Here is a 22,714-nt window from a genome sequence, read left to right as displayed (position 1 = left end):
TTAAAAACTAACTTTTAGTTGAAATATAGTTTGTAAATTATAACTTAGTTGATAACATAAATTAAATGAAAAATAAAACTTGAGATAAATAAATAAATATATATATATATATATATATATATATATATATATATATATATATATATATATATATATATATATATATATATATATATATATATATAGTAGAATGAGCGTATGGGTAATTTGGAAAAATTAGGTAAAAAGTTCCATGAATTTATTAATAAACTATATCAAATGTGTTATCTTTTAGAAAAAAAATACCTGGATTATATGGTAATTTAATGGTCTCGCCAAAAAAATGCATTGCAATAAACACAAATAATTATATGTGAAGTTGTTTGACCAAATTAGAAGATAAAATGCTAACACAATAATAAGCTAGTTCTTTTATTGGCATTTTTTATTAAGAAGCAGTTTATAGGACTAAACTTGTGATTAGTGAGAACTATGAGGTGTTAATTATAGTAAAGTTATAGTGTAGGGGGTCATGTTGTATTTTTACTTCTTTCTAACTAAACAAAAGAAAAAGTCGCCGAAAATGAGACTCGGCCACTCCAAGAAGATTGGTTGATTCCTGTTGAAATTTAAATATTGACCTTCTCACGAGAAACATGTGATTTCAACTGAGGGTCAAGCCCTAATGTTTCTCGATCTTCAGATTTTCTTTAATTTTATTTCAAGATAAGTTTACAATTTGCCAAGTATCTGTAGACAGTTATTAAACAGTTAGTTAGCAAAATATGTCTGATTTGAAGAATTTAGTGAATTATTGTGTGAAAGTTGAGTATCAGGGATTTGTGATTCGATTTGTGTGTGCTGGACCAGGTTCACAAGAAAATTAACAGGACTTAAAATTGTTTCATTTTCCTTTTCCATCTTCTTTTCTCTCTCCATATCTTTTGCTCATTGTTGTTTTTGTTTTACCGTAATTCATTATTTCGCAACCAAATTTGTATGGATTTTATTGGATGGATGCCATATTGCCATTATAACTCTTAATATTAGTTATCTACTTATCTCAAGTTAACAATTTTTCATTCTTTTGGTCTGTATATAATTGGTTATGTTTATAGTGATTAACTTAAAAAAAATATATACATGCACATAATGCCAAATACTTTTTAGGTCTTTTTCTTTTCTAGGATAATGACTTGTGAAGGTAATTAACTTTTCAGTAAGTTCATATTTGAGTAATCATTTTTTTTGTACACATCTAGGTAACAAACTTGTTGGAAGTGTTCACATATGACCATTATTACCGGCTATAGCAGGTTACATTCTAGATGTGAACACTTTCAACAAGTTCGTTACCTAGATGTGTACAAAAAAAGATAGTTATCCAAATATAAACAAAACGAAAAGTAAGAGTAAATTACACAAATGGTCAATGTGGTTTTGGAGAATTTGTACTTTTGGTCTCTAACTTTTTTTTAACTCGGATGGTCCCTATTTTTTATTTTTATTGCACGTTTGGTCTATATCTTACCTAAAAAGACTATTGTGTCCTTATTAATTTATTTTTTAATTAATTTTTCTTATTTATGTATTTATTTTTTATATATTTAAAAAAAAATAGTTATCCAGATGTAAACTTACTGAAAAGTTAATTACTTTCCTAAGTCATTTTCCTTTTTTTCTCTTAGTTCACAAGACTTCTTCTGGATGTAGCAATGTACTTTCTTTTTCAGATTTTTTTGGATTTGAAGATAAAAAAATTTAGATTTATTACGCTTATTTTATTGTAAGTTTGCATGTTTCTTTATATAAAAACCTAAATTTACATGCTTTTTTTTTACCAAAAGGTAGCATATAAGAAAAGTATTTACCATTATGAGGTATTTTTAAATTTATTTACCATTATAATTGTATATGTTATTTTATTTTCAAATAAAACAAAGAGATCATTTTGACAAAACTTCAAAAATGATCTATGTGTATGTATTTTTTTTTTGTCATGTTTCTATGTGGATTTAGTCCCTCTGAAAAGTGAAATTACTGTAATACTCTTATCTATTTATTTTTTATTTTTCTTTCGTTCTTTATCTATTTAACACTAGTACAAAAAACATTTGTTGATGCGGTTAAAATGATTAATTGATGCGGGTATTGAACCGTACCAAAAAATATCGAATAAAAAATACCCTTATTTAATGGTGTGGTACCATAACTACACAAAAAATAGCCAAAATTACAACAAAAAAATAGTCAAAACAACCTAAAAATAGCTAGCTAAAACCACACCAATTAACAGGTTCTCCATTGAAGCACACCGCGCTACTTATGAAGTTTCATTTTCTTGTATTTAGGTATGTTCGGTGCCTCTTTTTCAATCAATGGTTGAATCGTAATATCATAATCTAGTTTTTGAACTTTCTACCTATTAATTCATCAACTGTAGGTCCATTAGAGGTTCCAATTGTTCCTTTTATTATTTTAGTTTCTCTAAAAAGAGTGGTTTCAATCTCGACAAATTCTTTTTCTCTACCAATTAAAAATTTGTTCTTGGGAAATCACATTTAATCAACGTTGCTTTCAATTTTTTTTCAACAATATCTTAAAACTCACTTTGCAAAAAGTAGATCCATAACCATTAATTGAAAGTCACTGAAGCAACATCATAAGTCTTTAGATCCTTTCTTGGAGATATATCATGGAAGAAGAAACATCTCTAAAGATTCAGAACAAGAAAACACCGTTAAAACTTAAAATAGGACATATGTTAACAATTAATAAGAGAAAAATAAAGTCCCAAATGTCATTAATGAAAAAAAGATAAACAATGAACATACCTCACATGCATTTTCAAGCATGGAATCGACAAATCTATAATTATGAGAAGAGGTTGCATCTCCAACATTATATAAAAGAAGGAATATTGAATTAAATTTTTGTACCACATGAAAATTTCGAACAAAATTTGGAGGGATCTCGCGCGAAATGAAAAATTCGAATGAATTTTTTAGAGGAAAGTTTAATGTTGTGGTTCAATGTTTTTTAGTGAGAATTGTTTTTTTTGTACGGTTCAATGTTTTTTAGTGCGAATTATTTTTTGGAGCGGTTGTAATTGTTTTTTGGTACGGTTTTTTTGGTGCAATTTTGGGAAACCACATCAGAAAATACTTTAATGGTGTGATTTTGGGAAACCTTACTAAAAAAAACTATTTTATGATTCAGTTATCTTATTTTTTGATGTTGTAGATATTTAATAAGACAGTTTTAAGAAGGGGCATAGTCAAAAAAATAAAAATCACTCGCACTATTAAATGATTTGTGTACTATTGTAAATAATTTTTTTTAAAAAAAATACGTTGTATACTAGTGTACTAGTGTAAATAATTAAGAACATAAAAATGACTTGTGTACTAGTGTAGTAGTGTACAGTTTTAAGAAGGGACATAGTCAAAAAAATAAAAATCACCCGCACTATTAAATGACTTGTGTACTAGTGTAAATAATTAACAACACAAAAATGTAATAGAACTTCTATAAATTATTTTTAGTTTTTGTATATTTCATTTTTTTCATATTAAAGCATTGTATTTTACAAGCACGTTGTTATAGTTGCATATTGCTTTACAAAGTATAATGTCTGTGTGAGTGTGTGTGTGTGTGTGTGTGTGTGAATGTGTATGTGTTTATTATTATAGCATTGTACTTTGTCTTGTTCTTTTACATCGTAACAAATTAATTACATTATCCATTTTTTGGGTATTTTGAAGTTGAATTTGCTGAAAACATGAAAAGTGGGCTTCTAACAAAATGTAATTCATTTAAAACCCTTTAAGATTAGATATTGCAAAACTTTTTTTAAATTCCAAAATTACCCTCTGTGGGTTGTGCTCAGCACAGACCTCTAAAATTCACTAGTATATATATATATATATATATATATATATATATATACACACACACACACACTAGTTTATAACCCGTGAAAACCATAGTTATAAAACCAATTAAACTTTCATATTAAAAAATCAAAATTATTAATCAATTATTTTAAATAAATCATTACCTAAGAAATATTTTTTAAGTTATATAAAATCATAATCATTGATTTAAATAAATACGTGAAGTTATATCACCTTATAATCTATATTAATTTTATTTTATTTTTAAATCTAATGTTATTAATTTAATATAATTAAAGTGAAAAAAATTAAAATTTAAAATTTAATGTAATTATGGTGGAAATTTTAAATTTTTAAATTTGAAATATGTAATTAATATGTTGACAAGTGGCATGATAATGGACATACAATATTAATGAAGACTATTATAATATAATGACACTTGTCAGTAGAATAATAAAACTATTAATTTTTATTAGAAGAGGAAGAAATGGTTGTGATCCACGAAGACTCCAATTTCAACGAGGACGGTTAGATAATTTCTCGACCACTTGTTGTAAGTTGTAAGGTCATCCGTTATACCCACCACATACCACATATGTGGTGGGTGCCACATCAGCACCACATTTCCCTACCACTATCATGAGACCACTAACACACCACTCCACATCATTATTTTTATTTTTTTAATTAAAAAATACAATAAAATTACATTTTTTATAATTAAAAAACATTCATTTTTTTAAACTAGTGTTTCATTAATTATAAAAATAAAATTACAACTTCAAACTACATTACTTAGCTAATCTAAAAAAAATTACAATAATTAAAAAAACAAAGAAACATACATATAAAAAACCTAATCGTCGTTCATGTTATGTTGGTACAAATGTTCCGCGATATCTTCTCGAAGATTGAAACACGTTTCACTGTTATGAATTTCAACAACTCGCTCTAAAAATGCATTCGTTTCGGGTACGAACTCCTCGATTGGAACGACAACGTCGTTCGGATCATACGTGCAAATCGCTCGACCTTCATCTTCAATAATCATATTATGCATTATAATACATGCTATGACCATTCGTTTAATTCTTTCTTTATCCCAGAGTCGTGTAGCATATTTCACTACATGTCATGTCTGCTTAAGCACTCCAAATGCCCTCTTGATATCCTTTCTCACCGATTCCTGTTTTTTTGTAAAAAAACTTTGCCTTTTCACTTCGAGGAACTGAGTATGTCTTCATCAATGTAGAATAATTCGGGTATATCCCATCACCAAGGTAGTAACCGTATTTATACGCGTTCCCGTTCACCGTGAATGTCATATAAGGTGCTTTGTCGGTCCAAATATCGTTGAAAAGTGGAGACTGGCCAAGAACATTAAGGTCGTTGTTAGACGCTGCTACTCCAAAAAATGCATGCCATATCCACAAATCTTGAGATGCAACAGCTTCTAGGATTTAGTTGGTTCACATATATCTCCTCGAGTGAACTGACCACGCCATGCAGTTGGACATTTTTCCCAAGCCACATGCGTACAATCTAGACTGCCAAGCATACCCGGAAATCCATGCCCATCTTCATGAGCCGAATATAATCTCTCAATATCACGTTGAATAGGTTAGCACAAATATTCTTCGTGAAAAACCTCATAAACACATGCAGAAAACCAATCTACACATTCAACTGCGGTCCTCTCGGATACTTTCAAGAATTCGTCAGATGCATCAAATGCTATACCATATCCCGAATACCTAAGAGCAGCCACACATTTTTATATACTACTAAAACCCATTCTTCCTCTAGCGTCGGGGTTTTGTTTGAAAAAATCATAACGAGATTCTAAAGCATTACTAATACGTAAAAATATAGACTTATTCAAACGGAAACGACTTTGAACGAGTCGTCGTTATAAAGACAATTATCGGCAAAGTAATCAAGTACCAATAAGTCGTGTGCGACTTGGCGATCACGATTGACGACCGCCCTTGTACGAGCTGCATTCAAACTTTCTTCATCGTGAATGTATTGCACAATGTTGAAGAATGTGTCGACGAATTCTACGTCGTCATCCGAGTCAAAAGCTTTTAAAAATTCAATATGTTTTGTGGAATCCATGTATATGTGTTTTGTGGTTTTAGAGAATCAAGGTTAGAATTAGGTGTAAGTTTTGGTGAAAATAGAAGGTTTATTTATATAGTGAATTGAGTTTGAAAAAAAAATAATAAACAAACGGGCAAAATAGCTGTTCAACGGCCAAATAAACCAACAACCAATCAACTTCTTCGTTTGATTTTGTCGTCGGGAGCGTGGATGAGCACGACCATGCCTGACCACGAAACGTCGGGGTGGCATGCATGAGACTTTCTCATGGCCAGCTAGACCACGATTTGCTTGGTGATATGTATACCACTAGGTCTAATAAAGGTAAACTTGTCAAAATGTTTACTAGGAGGTGGGCTGGAATAAATTGTGTTTGTTGCGTTATATGATATGGGCCGTTAATGCGCCGTTTTCTTATGTTTGAACGCGTTAGTTATTTGGGCTTTATGCGGCATCAGTAATTGTCTTGTCCCAATGTGCACAACTAATGCGACGCCATTATTTGAAATTAAATAAATGATGTTTTTTTTTTTTTTTTTTCTAAAACAACGTAATAAATATTTTGCATGCTTTTAGTTAATATTCTATATTGCATATTTTTACATACACGTTAATCAATACAGGGAAAATGACTTACAAGATAATTAACTTTTGGTATGTTTATATATGGGTAACTATCTTTTTTTTTTGTACATATATAGGTAAAAAAAACTTGTTGGAAGTGTTCACATATGACCATTATGCCTTGCTGTAGCAGGTTACATCGAAGTTTTGAACACTTTTGATAAGTTCGTTACCTAGATGTGTATAAAAAAATTAGTTACCCAAATATGAACAAAACGAAAAGTAAGAATAAATTACATAAATGGTCCTTTTAGGAATTTACGTTTTTGGTCCTTAACTTATTTTTTTTAACTTGGATAGTCCCTACTGTTTATTTTTGTTGCACGTTTGGTTCCTATCTTACCTAAAAAGACATTTGTGCCCTTATTAATTTATTTTTTAGAGTAAATTACACGGATGGTCCTTATGGTTTAGGGTAATTTGCGTGTTTGGTCCCTAACTTATTTTTTTAACTCGAAAGGTCCCTACTGTTTGTTTTTGTTACGCGTTTGGTCCTTGTCTTACCTAAAAATACTAATTTTCCTTTGATTTTTTAATTTATTTAAATAAACACACCCCCAACTCTACTCCCCTCACCTTATTTCACCTACCCCACCATTTTTTTCTATATAAATAATAGTCTTTTTAAGTAAGACAGGGACCAAACGCATAATAAAAGCAAACAGTAGGGACCAAGTGCGTAACAAAAACAATTAGTAAGGACCTTCCGAGTTAAAAAAATAAGTTAGGGACCCAATGTGCAAATTACCCCAAACCATAGGGACCATTCGTGTAATTTACGCTATTTTTTAATTAATTTTCTTATTTATGTATTTATTTTTATATATTTAAAAAAATTAATAGACCCTACATATCTATATCTCTTTGGATGATCCCTACTGTTTATTTTTTTAACTCGGATGATCTCTACTGTTTATTTTTGTTATGTGTTTCGTCTCTGTCTTACCTAAAAAGACTATTGTGCGCTTATTAATTAATTTTCTTATTTGTGGATTTATTCTTTATATATTTAAAAAAAATTAATAGACCCTACATATCTGTATCTCCTCACCATCACATCTCTCATCCTCCTCAACTTCTATTTATTTTCTATTTTTAGTGATATCGACGTCTTCACCATCCATTCTTTTTTCGGTCCTTCAACTCCGTCGAATTAACACCACAACCCAGTAAACCCACTAAAGATGAAGAGACAGTGGGTTATGGTGTTGGTTCGCCAGAGTTAAGGGACCAAAAAAAGAAGCATTGTGAACACGTCAATGTCACTAAAGATGGAAAAGAAATAGAAGTTGATGAGGATGAAAGATAGGATGGTAACCGGTGAGACCCAAATTAAATTTCTCAAATGTGGTTTAAGGTCTATGGTGAGAGATACAAATATGTGGGGTCTATTAATTTTTTTTAAATATATAAAAAATAAATACATAAATAAGAAAATTAATTAAAAAATAAATTAATAAGGGCACAATAGTCTTTTTAGATAAAACAGAGACCAAACGTGCAATACAAATAAACACTAGAAACCATCCGAGTTAAAAAAAAAATAAGTAGGAGCCAAAAACATAAATTCTCCCAAACCATAGGGACCATTCGTGTAATTTACTCTTACTTTTCATTTTGTTCATATTTGGGTAACTACTTTTTTGTACACATCTAGGTAACGAACTTGTTGAAAATGTTCACATCTAGGATGTAACCTACTACAGTAGGTCATAATGGTCATATGTGAACACTTCCAACAAGTTTGTTATATAGACGTGTAAAAAAAAGATAGTTACCCAGATGTAAACATATCGAAAAGTTAATTACCTTGTTAAGTCATTTTCTCATTCAATATATCTAGACCTTACTTGTTGATATATTTATAATTTTTGTAATGTACTTTTACTTAATTTAAATCTTTTATAACCCATAAAAGATCTTAATTCTAGACTTCTTAATCAATAATATAGACTTATATCATATTTTTAAAATGTGTTTATAATATTTTGTGAATCGACTAATTTTGATCATAAAATTTTAAACCAAATCAAATTATTCAAATAAATTTTGCTTCATAACAAATATCAGATATAACAACTTGGATCGTAATAAATCCTGAATCATATTATTTTAGACCATACAATTTTAAATCATATAGTTTCTTATTTGAATCATAACATTTTCAATCATTTGATCATATCAAATTTTCACATAGATTTTTGTTCATAAATAAATACTTTTTAATTTATAAATATTTTGTATGATAATTACTGTAGAACAAAAATTATTTTAGATCATATAATTTTGGATCAAAAATATATTGAATAATAATATTTTAGATCAAAATTATGTTGGATAATAACATTTTGCATCATTATATATCTCAGTTTTTATCTTAAATATTTGTATCATAATGTTTTAAATCATTATATTTTGTATCCTAATTTTTGGATCAAAAATTAAAAATTATAAATATTTTTAATAATAATACTCTTAGATCATATCATTTCCAAAAACCAAATAAGATTAACCCAAATAAAGTCTTTTCAAATAGACTTCGGTTCATAATAATATTTTGGTTCATAATAAATAGCTATTGTTCCCTATTTATTTCATCTATAGCATATTATGTATGTGAAATGGATATTGTGGGATGCCGTAATCAAAGTGTACAAATTGGCAAATATGGTGAAAACATATAAATCTTTCAATTAGAATTTCTGTTAGTTTTTTATTTTCAACTTGGGTTTTTGTTAATACCTATAACATCCTATTCACCCCCTACTACGATTTTTATTATATCAAACACCTCAACTTTAATGGGCGAATTATACACATGAGATAATCATGTTTGTCTCATCATTAGCTTGAAGCAAAAAAATTCATTTGTGTGTTTGACGGCACCATATTAGATGGAATAAAACGTGTCCTATATTGATGACTTGGGACACTACTCTAAAACCATTTGGAATAGAATGATTCTAAAACCATTTGGATATAATAAAATAAAATATGAATGAAACAAATGAAGTAATAGAACGTAGCAAAAAATTAAAATGAATTATTATTTTCATTTTCATGTTTGATTGGATAAAATTATTCATTCAAACACATTTGTTAACTTCATGTTTATAACCATTATATTCATTGACAGTCTATGAAGAAGGTTTAAAATTGTCTTTCAGGAGATAAACAAAAAAATGTTCATTTATTTGATTCAAATACAAGAATAAAATTAACTCACCTTCAAGGTTTGTCCGATTCAAAGCTCATCGTGTATTCTGCTTAGCTCAAGAATGGATCATCACTTCGACAATTTTACCGCCTCCCTCTACAAACACTGTTTTATTTTCCTTTTTATTTTCATTATTTACATTTTTTTTTTCAATTTAAACTTATTTTTAAATAAATTTTTATTACTTTGGATTCATTTGCATACATATTCATCAAAACTTTTTTATATATTAAAATTATTACTTTACATATTGCTTAAGGTTTATAAGCTTATATTTAACTTTCATAATAAACTCGTGTAATACACGAGTTTCACACCTAATATATATTAAAAAAATAAATCGATAGTTGCTAAATATTTAATGTGAAAGTTGTTTCCAAAAAAATTATATTAAAGTAAAATGAAAATAAATAAAAGATTCAGAGTATAGAAAAATAAAAAAAATAAGAGCGACTTAATATCTTAGTAGGGTCCGCTTTGTCATTTGCAAAACTATGTAAGGTCTTATGCCCCCAATTTTAAAGGGCCTCCAGTTTTAAAGCATTTTTTATTATATATGTATATATACGCATTTCTTGAGTTACACAAACAAGTTGGAGCTTGACCTGGTGATAAAAGCACTGGTTTATAAAACTAAGGATCTTAAGTTCGAAACGCTTTGCTTACTTGAAGATCCTTAATTTTTTTATTTGCTTAGAGCCCCCAAATTAGTTGATCCACCCATAATCTTAAAGTAGAATAGTTAATGTCGGCGAAGCACACTCGACAAACACAAATGGCGGCGCAATAAGTAGCAATGACCTAATATTGGTAGTTAACCCATGTGACTTATGTCAACCATATTGTGCTTGCCACTAATTGTCTTTACCCTTTCTGGAAATTTATAAGAGCGATCGGTATGTGACACAACAAGCAACGACGAGGTTGATGTGGAAGTCCGAAACGCGGTCATAACGGGGTGAACACCCTCCCCCCCCCCCCCCCCCAACTCGTTGCAGCTCGTCGTAGTGGATTTCGTGGTCGTTAACACCGGGTGAAACGAGAAAAAATTGGACCGTTGGCGTATTAAACCTTTGACTTAATTAAAATAAATTAAAATTATTTATTCTTTTCCTATATAAATACCTATTATCTAAACAATTTTTTACACATACCTTCTCTTTTTCTCTCTATATAACCTCAATTATCTTCAAAAAAAATTATGGATCCTTTCGACTCGTCCGATGATTCCGATGACGATATATTCTTCAGGATGATGTATCATTATTACACTAACTGTTGGATTAGTGTCTAAGTCCATAACTATTTTGGTATGTACTTGACCCGATTATGAGCATGGTCCTTTTGGGTTGTCTTCACCATAGCAATATGTAGGATGAATTAAGAAGAGAGAGGTTTAAATATGATTTATTAATATATTATGAGAATAATATATTAAAGGAGAAATTATATTATTCAATTAATATTAGTCAATAATTAATTATGAATTAATTTTGTGGCTAAAAGAGATTAATTAAATTTAGGGGACTGGACTGCAATTATTGGATAATTGAGTTATTGGGCTAAGGAATGCTAAAGGAATAAGGGGTGAACGAAATTATGATGGAAGCCCATCATATTTTCGTCCATGGCCTTATCCAAAAAGTTCCATGGGCTGCTTAGAGTTTAAGCTGTCCATTAGGGTTTTGACTGAAACCCTAGCAGCTCACACAAGTATATAAAGGACCTCTTAGGCTCCCAAAAGGTGGACAACTGATTCTCTAGGGTTTCTAGTCGTTTTTGGCAGCCTCCTTTCTTCTCCTCTTCATCCAAGTTGCATAAGGTGTTTGTGACTCCATTAGAGGTGCAGCACTTGAGGCACTAAGCTTTCTAAGGCTAATCCAAGCAAGGAATTGATTGTTATTTCTATATAACAATCAAAGGTAATTCTCTAAACCCTAATTCAGTTTATAATATGTTAGATCTAAGTTTATTAGTTTTGGATTCAAAGCATATACAATAGAGAAACCTAGATCCAAGCATTAGGGTTTGTATGAGCACATAGGATTGTTTCTTATGCATAAAACCCATCAGTGGTATCAAAGCCTTGATTGGTTTCAGTTGTATTTGATGCTTATCTGTTTTATTTACTGAAAAACGAATTTTTGGCCTCTGCCCGACCTGACTCGGCGAGTCAGTGGATGAACTCGGCGAGTCTGTCTGACTCGGCGAGTCCAGTCCCTGACTCGGCGAGTCCAGAGGTCAGACAGAGGGAATTTCGGGATTTAACTGCTGTTTTGACTTGGATTTAATGCCTAATTCGTTTTTGAAGTTAAAAATCTGATTTTTATCTTAAATTAGTGATTATCCTTGCCAAGACAATAGATAATTTCAAATCTTTTAAATATTGGTTGTTTATATGATAAATATGGATTATTTCAAATTATTTGGTAATTATCTAGTGACTAAAATAAGATTAGGTCAAATATAGATAATTATGAAATTAATTGTTTAATTTGAATTATTTGTTATTTGATCCTTAATGTTTTGAAATGTTTCGAAACTTGCCCTCAAGTTTTGGAATTTAAAAGTTGATTAAAAGTTTAATTTTGAAATGTTAATTTCTAAAACCCTAGAAATTTGAAAAGTTCAAATCACACCCTTATGGTTTTATTAATTAATTAAAGTGTATAATTAAAAGTGATTTAATAAACCCGTAAAGTTTTGGTTTACATTTAATTAAATTAAAAGTATAATTCACTAAATTAAACCACCTAGTATTTTAAAAGTGTAAAATATACCCTATACTATATATAACATTAAAAGTCTAATATTATATATGTATGAGTAATCAGTCAGTCTTACCGTTAGTAGGCCTCATTCACGAAGCTGGTCTATAAGGGGTGTTTAAGGAAATTGCCTATAAAATGGCGATTGAATGGGTATCCACTCTTACCCACCGCACTCTTGACTAGTGGAGGGTCATTAGCCGAACGGGTAGGATAGGACAGAAACCTTCCATTATAAGTATAATGAAGTACAAAGTAACTAAATGATTTTTCAAATTCCCAAATCATAGTTACTTTAGAAAAAATGTGAAATTGTATGCTAATCCATAGAATTACACTTCGTACCCCTGTCAAACGTTAGTGGAGCGTGTGTGGTTAACCGGCACACTAATTTGGGGATGACATTGGTAGCGATGGGTGACTCGATGTTTGTCATAGATCAATGGAGCGTGTGTGGCTAACCGGCACATTGATTAGGTGATAATAGCATTGGGTGCACCACGTGATTCGTATGGTTATTCACACCTTATTTGTGATCCTCGACATCCCAGTCACAAATAGTAGGGCATAATCGAGATTAAACATGCCATTGAAAAGTTCAATGAATCTCAAAAGATCTAGGAGTTTCAATTCATTTAAAACTTAATCTTCCATTTTCGTTTTTCATGGTGGAAATTGGTAAATCGTCATTTACCTACCTTCAAATATTTTGCAACTAGATTACGGCATCCCTTTTCTAGGTTGTAGAATATTATGTTGGATCCTAGCCTTAATAACTCATTTGGGTGTTTTATTAAGGACTCAATCAACTTAACTTGAAGTTCTCCCGTTTTGTAGATGTCTGACTCTAACCATGGTATTCCCGAATCCCAAGGAAAAAGTGTTCCTAATGAAAGTGAAAGCTTGATTCAAAGTGAAGGATCACTGTGGACTAGCTTGATTTCACTTCCTCCTCTTCCTCCCCTTGTTCTCCCTAACCCTAATGATCGAAGATTTGAAAGGTTCAAGATCACCGAGTCCCTATTGGAAATAGAACATCAAGATGGCAAACCCGTGTGTGCTCACATTCTAGGGATGAAATCACACATTGATAGGTTGATTATGTTAGGTGCGTCTATCTCAAATAAGTTGGCTGTGGACTGGGTTCTTCAGTCACTCCCTGAATCATATGATAAGTTCATAAGAGAGTATTATATGATGAAACTTGACGCAACCCTCATTGACTTGACTTACATGCTTATTGCTGCTGAATCAGAAATTATTTGGCGAAGTAATGGAGCATATTTGTCTGATAACTCAACCAACCATGCTTCCATGGACACCACCTGTTCCTGCTGCCAAGAGAAGGGACAATGGATACGAAGCTGCCCGAAGGACCTGAAGAATCTAAGAGATAGGAGAGTCGATAAGTATGGCTCTACTTCAGGTATAAAATCCACTATCTAACTCCATTTAAATTCCTATTCTTTATTCATAATGTGATAAGATTACATTTGCATGTTTTGCAGGATTAGAGAAAAGAGAGGAAGTTTGATGGAAGAGCAAGATGAGTCTGATCACGAAGAAATAGATTTCGATCGCATGAATTCGAAGATCAGATTTTGAGCTTAGGAAGTTATGATAGATTTGTTAGGAGTATATGATTACATAGTTTTTCATTTGAATTTTGCATTGTAAAGACAAGTTTTCCGCTGTTTTTATGAATAAAATAAATTTTTTGGTTTTTATCTTATTTGTTTATCCTTGCAATGAAATATATGAAAAATTGATGTTTGTGTACTTCCATTATCAGCAAAATGGATTTGATTCTTAATTATGTTATTTGTGGAAATGTCAAAAGTTTACCAAATAGGGAGAGTTTCTCATCGCCCAAGTTTCAATTGGACAGAAACTTGGAATCATGCAATGTGTATTATATGATGAATGAAAAACTTTCACATTTAGGAAACTTAGACTAATTCTTTGGCAAAGTGTCAATTGAAGGACTAGGAGATCAAGTACACTAGGTTGTGCGTTGATCAAGTCCACCACAAGAGTGACAAAGATATTCGTCATGATTTACTAAAGTTTAGTAAATATGATTATACTTATAAGATTAAGTATAATTCTAAGTTGATTGAAAGAGTTTCAATGAATAGTAGAACGAATAAAGAAGAATCAAGTAGGCAGAAAGATAAAAGTTTCTCTATTCTAAGAAGAAGGGAGAGTACCTTTTATTGTGTTTTATGATAAGTCTTTATGATTAAGAACCATGTATCAATTGATCCTCTAGGTGAGTCTTAGTGCAATTGCATGTCTAAGAAGAGGAATCGAGAATTGTAGAAATGGTTAAATCAAGAAGTCAATCATACTTCGTTCCAATATCAAGTCTTAGAGTCATACTCCAAGATTGTGACGTTGAGTGACAAGTCTTAAGTAGGTTTATAACACTCATCAAATGTGGAATTTGGAAAAGTTTTCTTATTCTTGCACATTAGAAATTGGTAAGTTGTGATGCCTTGGATAAGACAAAGACCAACTAGGACCAATTTGTGAAGTGTTTTGTCTTGATAAGAACTACACTAACTGTTGAATGTTTGCTTTGTCAAGAAATGTTTCTTGACAAGAGAATCTTATATGTCAAGGAGTCAGTGGGAGTCTTAATGGTCTTGAAAGGTTTCAAGAACAAATCAAGAATATACCTTATCGATCATCACTAGCACACGACTTAAGGTTTACAACCTATCGTGCTGACATTATTTTGTTTTTGTGCCATTCCAATTGAGTTAATTGCGTATGTGAGTTCTATGAGTTCTCATTTGAATTCATACTAGAGCCTTAGTCGATGGAAAGTACATTGATATGTAAGGATAAGTTATTAAACTACTTGGAAGACATGGTGGGCACTTGTGTTACCATAAGGCAAGAAATCAAGATTAAGAAAGTTCAGTCCATATGAGTTTGGATTTGTCGCAAACCTTGGTTTTGGCAAATTCACATGGATAGGAACTCATACACCATAAAATCTAAGTGTCATAAGATTCCCTCCTTCATGAAAATGACTGTGAGGAAATGCTTTCACTAAAAAAGATTTTAAGAAGATAGCGATTGTGAAAATTGTATTCTCAAAATTCGATTATGGTTACGACATCCCTTTCCATAGTTCGAATTATGAGATTTAACAATTAGTTTCAACATTTGGAACTTAGTAACATAAGTTCTGAATTGTTTAAACACACATATGAGCTATCTAAGACAAATGTGTATAAGGTTAAGAAGCCTAGATAAAGGCTTATTGAAGCATCTGGTATTAGAAATATGAATTTCATAAATTCAATAGGCATTGTTTTCTGAAAGTTCATTTGTTTTCTGAATACATGTCAAAGCTAGTGGGAGCATAAGTGTTATGCTTATATGATAATAATCATCATGATAGTGGGAGCATAAGTGTTATGCTTGTATGATTATTATGGCGAGTATTGCAAATTAGCAATATTAATTATAGAAAAACAAAGATTCAATTTGCAAAGTTGCATGGGTTGAAAAGTTGTTTTGATATAATTAAGGGAGAGAATATTATACTTTATTTCAAAATCTAAAGCTTAGATTGAGAAATTTTAATATTTTCAGTCAAAGGATACATTGTGTGTTCTTAAAATTCGATTATGATTACGGTATCCCTCTTCATTGTTCGAATTGTGAGAACATGACACATAAAATATTATGGCAAAAGATTGGTAAAGTATCATATCTTTATGCATCGTGTCCCATACGCTTCGGGTATAGGATCAATTGCAAATGTTATAATATTTGACCATTCTAAAATTTTCCAAATGTCTAGCGCATTAAGTGGGAAAAAGGATTAGAATCAGTTTTGACTAAAATAATTAAACAACTATCAAAGGACGATCCAAAGTTCGCTGAGGATTGGTCGCTTGTGAGTAGCTGGAAGTATGGTATTGGATGGACCATATTGACATTATTATGAATAGATAAGATTCTATTAAGAATGAGTTGTCATTTGGCAAATATGGAAATGTTTCCATATTGGAAGTTGGATGTTGAGAGTCTATGTCTAGATTAGAAACTTTTATGCAAGAAGAATGTTCAAAGGAATGTACTTTGAATGTGAGACTTCGCGTCTATGGAATTGTCTTGCAACAATTTCTGAGAGAGTACTTTGTAATTTCATTAGCCAAGTCTTGGTGACTTTTGTTCTATAACTTTATGAAAGGATCGTTGCATAAGATGTTAGAATCTAGCATATTCTAATAGTAGCAAAGAACCTTGTGTTCTTACACTAATGATAAGGATTGGGAATTATGAAATGAGCATCATTGAAAAGGTTTTTCAATTAATCTATTTCACAAAGTAAGGACCATAGGAAACATAGTGTGCATGCTTTATGCATGGGACAGCTATTGTTGTAATTTGAGTAATAAGTTGATTTTCTGAAACAGTAAACGATAATAATAAGTAATCAATATGGTGGTTAAATAGAAGTGTTTTATTTACTCTCACAAGTTTGAGGCCATATAGGATTAAGTATTATTATTATGTTTCAGTTTGCATGTTTTGACTTCCAGAATAACTAGGTTATTCAAACATCCACAGTCAGTCATACGTTGGGAGTAGGTATGAATAAAGACTGTCATGAATCTGTCTGTAGATTGTCTGAAGTGTTTAGACATAGCACAAGTTTGCTGCAGAGTTCATGAGTGCTTTGATAAGATTAGAGTATTGGATTAAACCCACGCTCACTTGGATCACTTCATAGATTTATCACGAGTGATTAGTGAGACGATAATATTGTATATTCTTGAAACCGAGACATGTGAGTTGTTATTTGTTGGTCGGTTGCACATTGATAATAAGTAAACGCACCAGTAACTTGGTGTTATAAAACTCATTGTTGTGTATGATTCGATCAGTAAATGCAAGCAAGCATATGAGTCAAAGTTTATCCATTCCTTTTACTCAAAGTAGGATAAAAGCGATATCGGCCTCTCGATGATTTAGTGATGACACCTAAGTGCTTGGCCAAGCCGAGACTAAGTTGATGTGTTCAATTGTAGTCTGTTATCAGTCGTCATAAATCGGAAGTCGGGAAACAGTATAGAGAGAATGATTGAAATTCATGTCTTTTGTCTATACGATATCTTGAGAATGGAGGAATATATAATCCCTTATCTAGAGGACATGCTATCTGATAAGATCAGAGTTGACAACAGCTTTTGAAAGCTACGATTGCTGATCAGGTTCTGAAGTCATACGGAAAATAGTTATTAGACTTATCCAAGTGGGAGACTGTTGGATTAGTGTCTAAGTCCATAACTATTTTGGTATGTACTTGACCCGATTATGAGCATGGTCCTTTTGGGTTGCCTTCACCATAGCAATATGTAGGATGAATTAAGAAGAGAGAGGTTTAAATATGATTTATTAATATATTATGAGAATAATATATTAAAGGAGAAATCATATTGTTTAATTAATATTAGTCAATAATTAATTATGAATTAATTTTGTGGCTAAAAGAGATTAATTAAATTTAGGGGACTGGACTGCAATTATTGGATAATTGAGTTATTGGGCTAAGGAATGTAAAGGAATAAGGGGTGAACAAAATTATGATGGAAGCCCATCATATTTTCCTCCATGGCCTTATCCAGAAAGTTCCATGGGCTGCTTAGAGTTTAAGCTGTCCATTAGGGTTTTGACTGAAACCCTAGCAGCCCACACAAGTATATAAAGGACCCCTTAGGCTCCCAAAAGGTGGACAACTGATTCTCTAGGGTTTCTAGTCGTTTTTGGCAGCCTCCTTTCTTCTCCTCTTCATCCAAGTTGCATAAGGTGTTTGTGACTCCATTAGAGGTGCAGCACTTGAGGCACTAAGCTTTCTAAGGCCAATCCAAGCAAGGAATTGATTGCTATTGCTATATAACAATCAAAGGTAATTCTCTAAACCCTAATTCAGTTTATAATATGTTAGATCTAAGTTTATTAGTCTTGGATTCAAAGCATATACAATAGAGAAACCTAGATCCAAGCATTAGGGTTTGTATGAGCACATAGGATTGTTTCTTATGCATAAAACCAATCACCAACGACCTGCTACAACCAGACCCAGCCTCATTGCTAACGAGACGTGCAATGTTAAACAGAAATCACGAGGAAGGACACAAGCATCTATATCGTGATTACTTTGCGGATTATTGTGTATACGGGGCGAAGGACTTCAAAAGAAGATTTCGTTTGAATAGGGATGTGTTCTTACGAATCGCCAACGCCTTGGAAAGCAGGTATCGCTTCTTTACTATACTTTTATACAAATTAAATAAAAATGTAGTACATGTTTATTTTTAAATTTACAACATATGCAATATATTTTTAAACTGTAGTTAATTTATGTTTAGGTATGAATTTTTTCAATTGAGATATGATGCTAGAGGTAGACGAGGGTTTACAACGTTACAGAAATGTGTTGCGACCATTCGTTTGATGGCTATGGGGGAGTCACCCGACGCCATGGACGACTATATGAGAATGTATGAAAGAATCGCAAGGGAGAGTTTGTATACATTGTCAAAGGGTGTTGTTGAAACATTTGGAGACGTGTATTTGTGGAAACCTTCGTTGCATGATTTGCAAGAATTGTATGTAGCGCATGAAGAGCGCCATGGGTTTCCCGGAATGATCGGAAGCATTGATTGCATACACTGGAAATGGAAAAATTGTCCGGTAGCTTGGAAAGGGCAATTCGCAAGTGGTCATCACGGATCACCTTCGTTGGTTTTAGACGCTGTTGCTTCTCAAGATTTATGCATGCATTTTTTGGGGTTGCGGGTTCCAACAACGACATCAACGTTCTTGATTAATCGCCAATATTCGACGATCTTTTGATAGAAAAGTCCTCGGATGCTCCTTTCACGGTGAATGGAAACGAATACAAATACGAGTATTAGCTTACAGATGGAAAATATCTTCAGTATTCCACATGCGTGAAGGCATTCTGCCACCCATTTGAAGAACGAGACAAATTTTTTAAAAAAAGACAAAAGGAGCATGTAAGGATGTGGAACATGCTTTTGGAGTGCTGAAGGCGAAGTGGCATATAGTCGAACATGCAGCACGACCATTGGATTTAGAAACTCTACGATATATCATGTATGCATGTATCATAATGCATAACATGATAGTAGAAGATAAAGGGCGAAATATTGCACACTGTATCCCAACGGAACCCAGACACGTTCAGTTTCAACCAGGAATAGCAGAGTATTTGCATCGCGTTGTTGACATTCAAGACGCAAATAAACACAGACAACTTCGAGAAGACTTGGCGGATTATATCTTCTATGGTAACAACAACGATAACGAATAACGTTGTTTTTTTTTTTTGAATTTGGATGTTTTCTTTTTGAATTTGGATGTTATGTTTAATTTAATTTATATGTTAATTTTAATCTTTAAAAATTATTATATGTTGTTTATAATTTTTAAACATTATGTTTTATTTATTATGTTATATTTAAAAAATATTTGTCTAAATTAAAAAAATAAATAATTCGAAAAAAAATAAATAAATTATAAAATGGAAAAAAGTTGGTGTTATAACAAGATACAACATGGTGATCATTTCCCCACTTGGTATTATAACACCATTGATGATGTGGCACCAAAATGGTGTTACATCTAGTTGCCCACACCTAATGGTCTAAAAAATTTCTACAAATCACAAAAATGTCACCACCTAAAAACCCAAATCAATCAATATTTTGACTTTGATCTTAGCCATTAATTTAATGATACAAACAGTTAGGATTTGTCCTTACACTCTTCACCCATTTTCTAGTCCTCATTTGATCGTGTGTGTGTGTGTGTATATATATATATATATGTATATATATATATATATATATATATATATATATATATATATATATATATATATATATATATATATATGCTTAGGTTCTTTTGTTTTTACTAACTATTATGTGTCAAAATGCACAAATCTGGACCAACGGATGAAATTAATCAATGTACATGATTTGAGAGTGTATGATATTACAATGGGATAACATGTACCATATAATCACACAAAATTTAGCAAAAGGATATCTTAGACAATTAACTACATTTATAAAAGGAAAATTTTGGATTTTTAGGGATAATTAATTCTGATAATTATAAAACCTGATTTTTTTAATTAATTAATTTTAATTCTAACATAATTTTTAAACATAACCGATTTTATTCTGTTAGAATATTTTTTTTGTTACAATGATGTTCTTTAAAATTTTTATTTTATTAGAATATTATTGAAGAATAACAAAATTATTGAATCTGAGGTGGAAAAATAACAACATTTAAATATATTCTTATACATCCGAACATAAATACAAAATCATACATATTTTTACAGACTAAAAGCCTTATACATTTTAATATAATTATATATATTCTAAAAGAATATCAACAAAAATGAATAAAAATCTTAAAAAAATAACAACATTCTTAAATTGTGAGTATGATCAAACTTTATTCATTCTTCAAGTTATTCCTATCAGGTCTTCAACGCATTCTTCCAGTCATTCCTATCACAAATACAACTAAAACTAATAATGGTTAAAAAACATGTTACTTGCAATTAACTATCACTTTATATAGAGTATGATAGAATACACAGACTACATTTTGGTAGAATACATATATTTTATTTTGGCAGAATACATTCTGATAGAATTTATAGAATACGTTCAAAAGTATCGTATTTACTGCTAATATAATTTTAGATTCGAAATATACAATAATGAGGGGCAATATAAATTGGAATTCAAAATCACAAATTGAACCAAAATAATACACAGACAAATTAATTACCTTTTTAAACAATTACATAAAACATGTGTTGCTAGTAATTCTGACAGAATGCATACCACAATGTTAAATTCTTTAGATTCTCTTTCAGGCATTTCAACAACCACTTGTTAGGCATTATCATCAAACAAACCAAAATTCATCTAAAATAATTAATGAAGTTAGAATAATAATGTGGGTGCTAGGTGTGTATCAACAAAGACCATGATCCTTATAAATAGACAAAGAAATCATCAAAAAAAATGTTAAGAATAATTGCCATCAAAATGGGCTAGGTTAATGTGTTTCTAGCAACTATTGTGTTTCTAAATTGTCCATTCTATAAGAATAACTTCCATCAAATCGAACTATATGATGATAATATTCTTTGAGAAACTTGTTATAATAAAAACTAGTTTCATAATCCATAAACAAAAAATTCAACGAAGATATATAAACAGTAAATTTGAAAGAGGCTAAGAAAAACACAAAATTTAACTGTTAAAGTAACCTAAGGAGTTGTAATCCTTGAATATAGTTTTAGCAAACACATAAGCATCGGTCGAGTCAATCACTTATGCACAAAAAACAGTGCTTACAGCACACCAATACATTCTAATAAAGTGAGGGTGGTGGATGAGGGAATCAAGTTGTGAAAGATGAGGGAATCTACTTGAGTCCCCTAAAGCAAGGTATTCTTCCTATTTTCCCTCTTCCTCTAGCTATTAAAAGTAAGTTGGCCTAGTCTCTCGCCCAACCTTCACCTTCTTTAGTGGCTAAGTTCCTCCTGGGCTTCATCCTGAATCGAAAGCGATCTCCTTTTGCTTTCAGCCTTTCGGGACAGAAAGGCATCGACTCCTATCATCAGGGCCGATCCATTGGTTTTCAATTCTTAGGGCGAGATGAGGTAAATATGCCCCTATATTCAACCCATTACACATAATTTGTAATACAAAAGTGTAATATATTTTGTAATTAGTATATTAATACAAATAAAAACTTGAAAAAATCACTTCAAAACTATGTTTTAAATAATTATTCCATATATATATATATATATATATATATACACACACACACACATAATCATGATGTTCTAAATATCCTAGCTTCATCAGTAAGAATCATCATTTAAAGAAACTAAGACTAGAATAGATTCATCAAAGATAACCATATGCACTATTAACTCTAAATATTTGCAACATAAGCCCCAATGCTTTTCTGACAGGGGTTTATCATAATACGAATTTAATTTTGAGTTTTTCAGTTTACATCAAGAACAA

General features: G+C 31.2%; 1 protein-coding gene across 1 annotated transcript; it reads left to right on the top strand.

The window, feature by feature from the left end:
* Window positions 1-18,722: 18,722 nt before the first annotated feature.
* Window positions 18,723-19,953, top strand: LOC111920503 (uncharacterized). The gene is made up of 3 exons (XM_052771290.1): window positions 18,723-18,871; window positions 18,986-19,361; window positions 19,624-19,953. The coding sequence occupies exons 1-3, from the start codon at window positions 18,723-18,725 to the stop codon at window positions 19,951-19,953; spliced, it is 855 nt and encodes a 284-aa protein (XP_052627250.1).
* The last annotated feature ends 2,761 nt before the right edge of the window (window positions 19,954-22,714 follow it).

The sequence above is a fragment of the Lactuca sativa genome, chromosome 4, assembly GCF_002870075.4.
Source record: "Lactuca sativa cultivar Salinas chromosome 4, Lsat_Salinas_v11, whole genome shotgun sequence".
Lineage (NCBI taxonomy): Eukaryota > Viridiplantae > Streptophyta > Magnoliopsida > Asterales > Asteraceae > Lactuca > Lactuca sativa.
Note: the sequence above shows the minus strand (reverse complement) of the source record. Positions and strands in the feature narration are given on the sequence as shown.

Coding starts and splice junctions, on each gene's coding strand:
- LOC111920503 (XM_052771290.1), top strand. CDS start 18,723: ATGTTAAACAGAAATCACGAGGAAGGACACAAGCATCTATATCGTGAT. Junction 18,872..18,985: donor GCCAACGCCTTGGAAAGCAG/GTATCGCTTCTT, acceptor ATTTATGTTTAG/GTATGAATTTTTTCAATTGA. Junction 19,362..19,623: donor ATCACGGATCACCTTCGTTG/GTTTTAGACGCT, acceptor TTTTAAAAAAAG/ACAAAAGGAGCATGTAAGGA.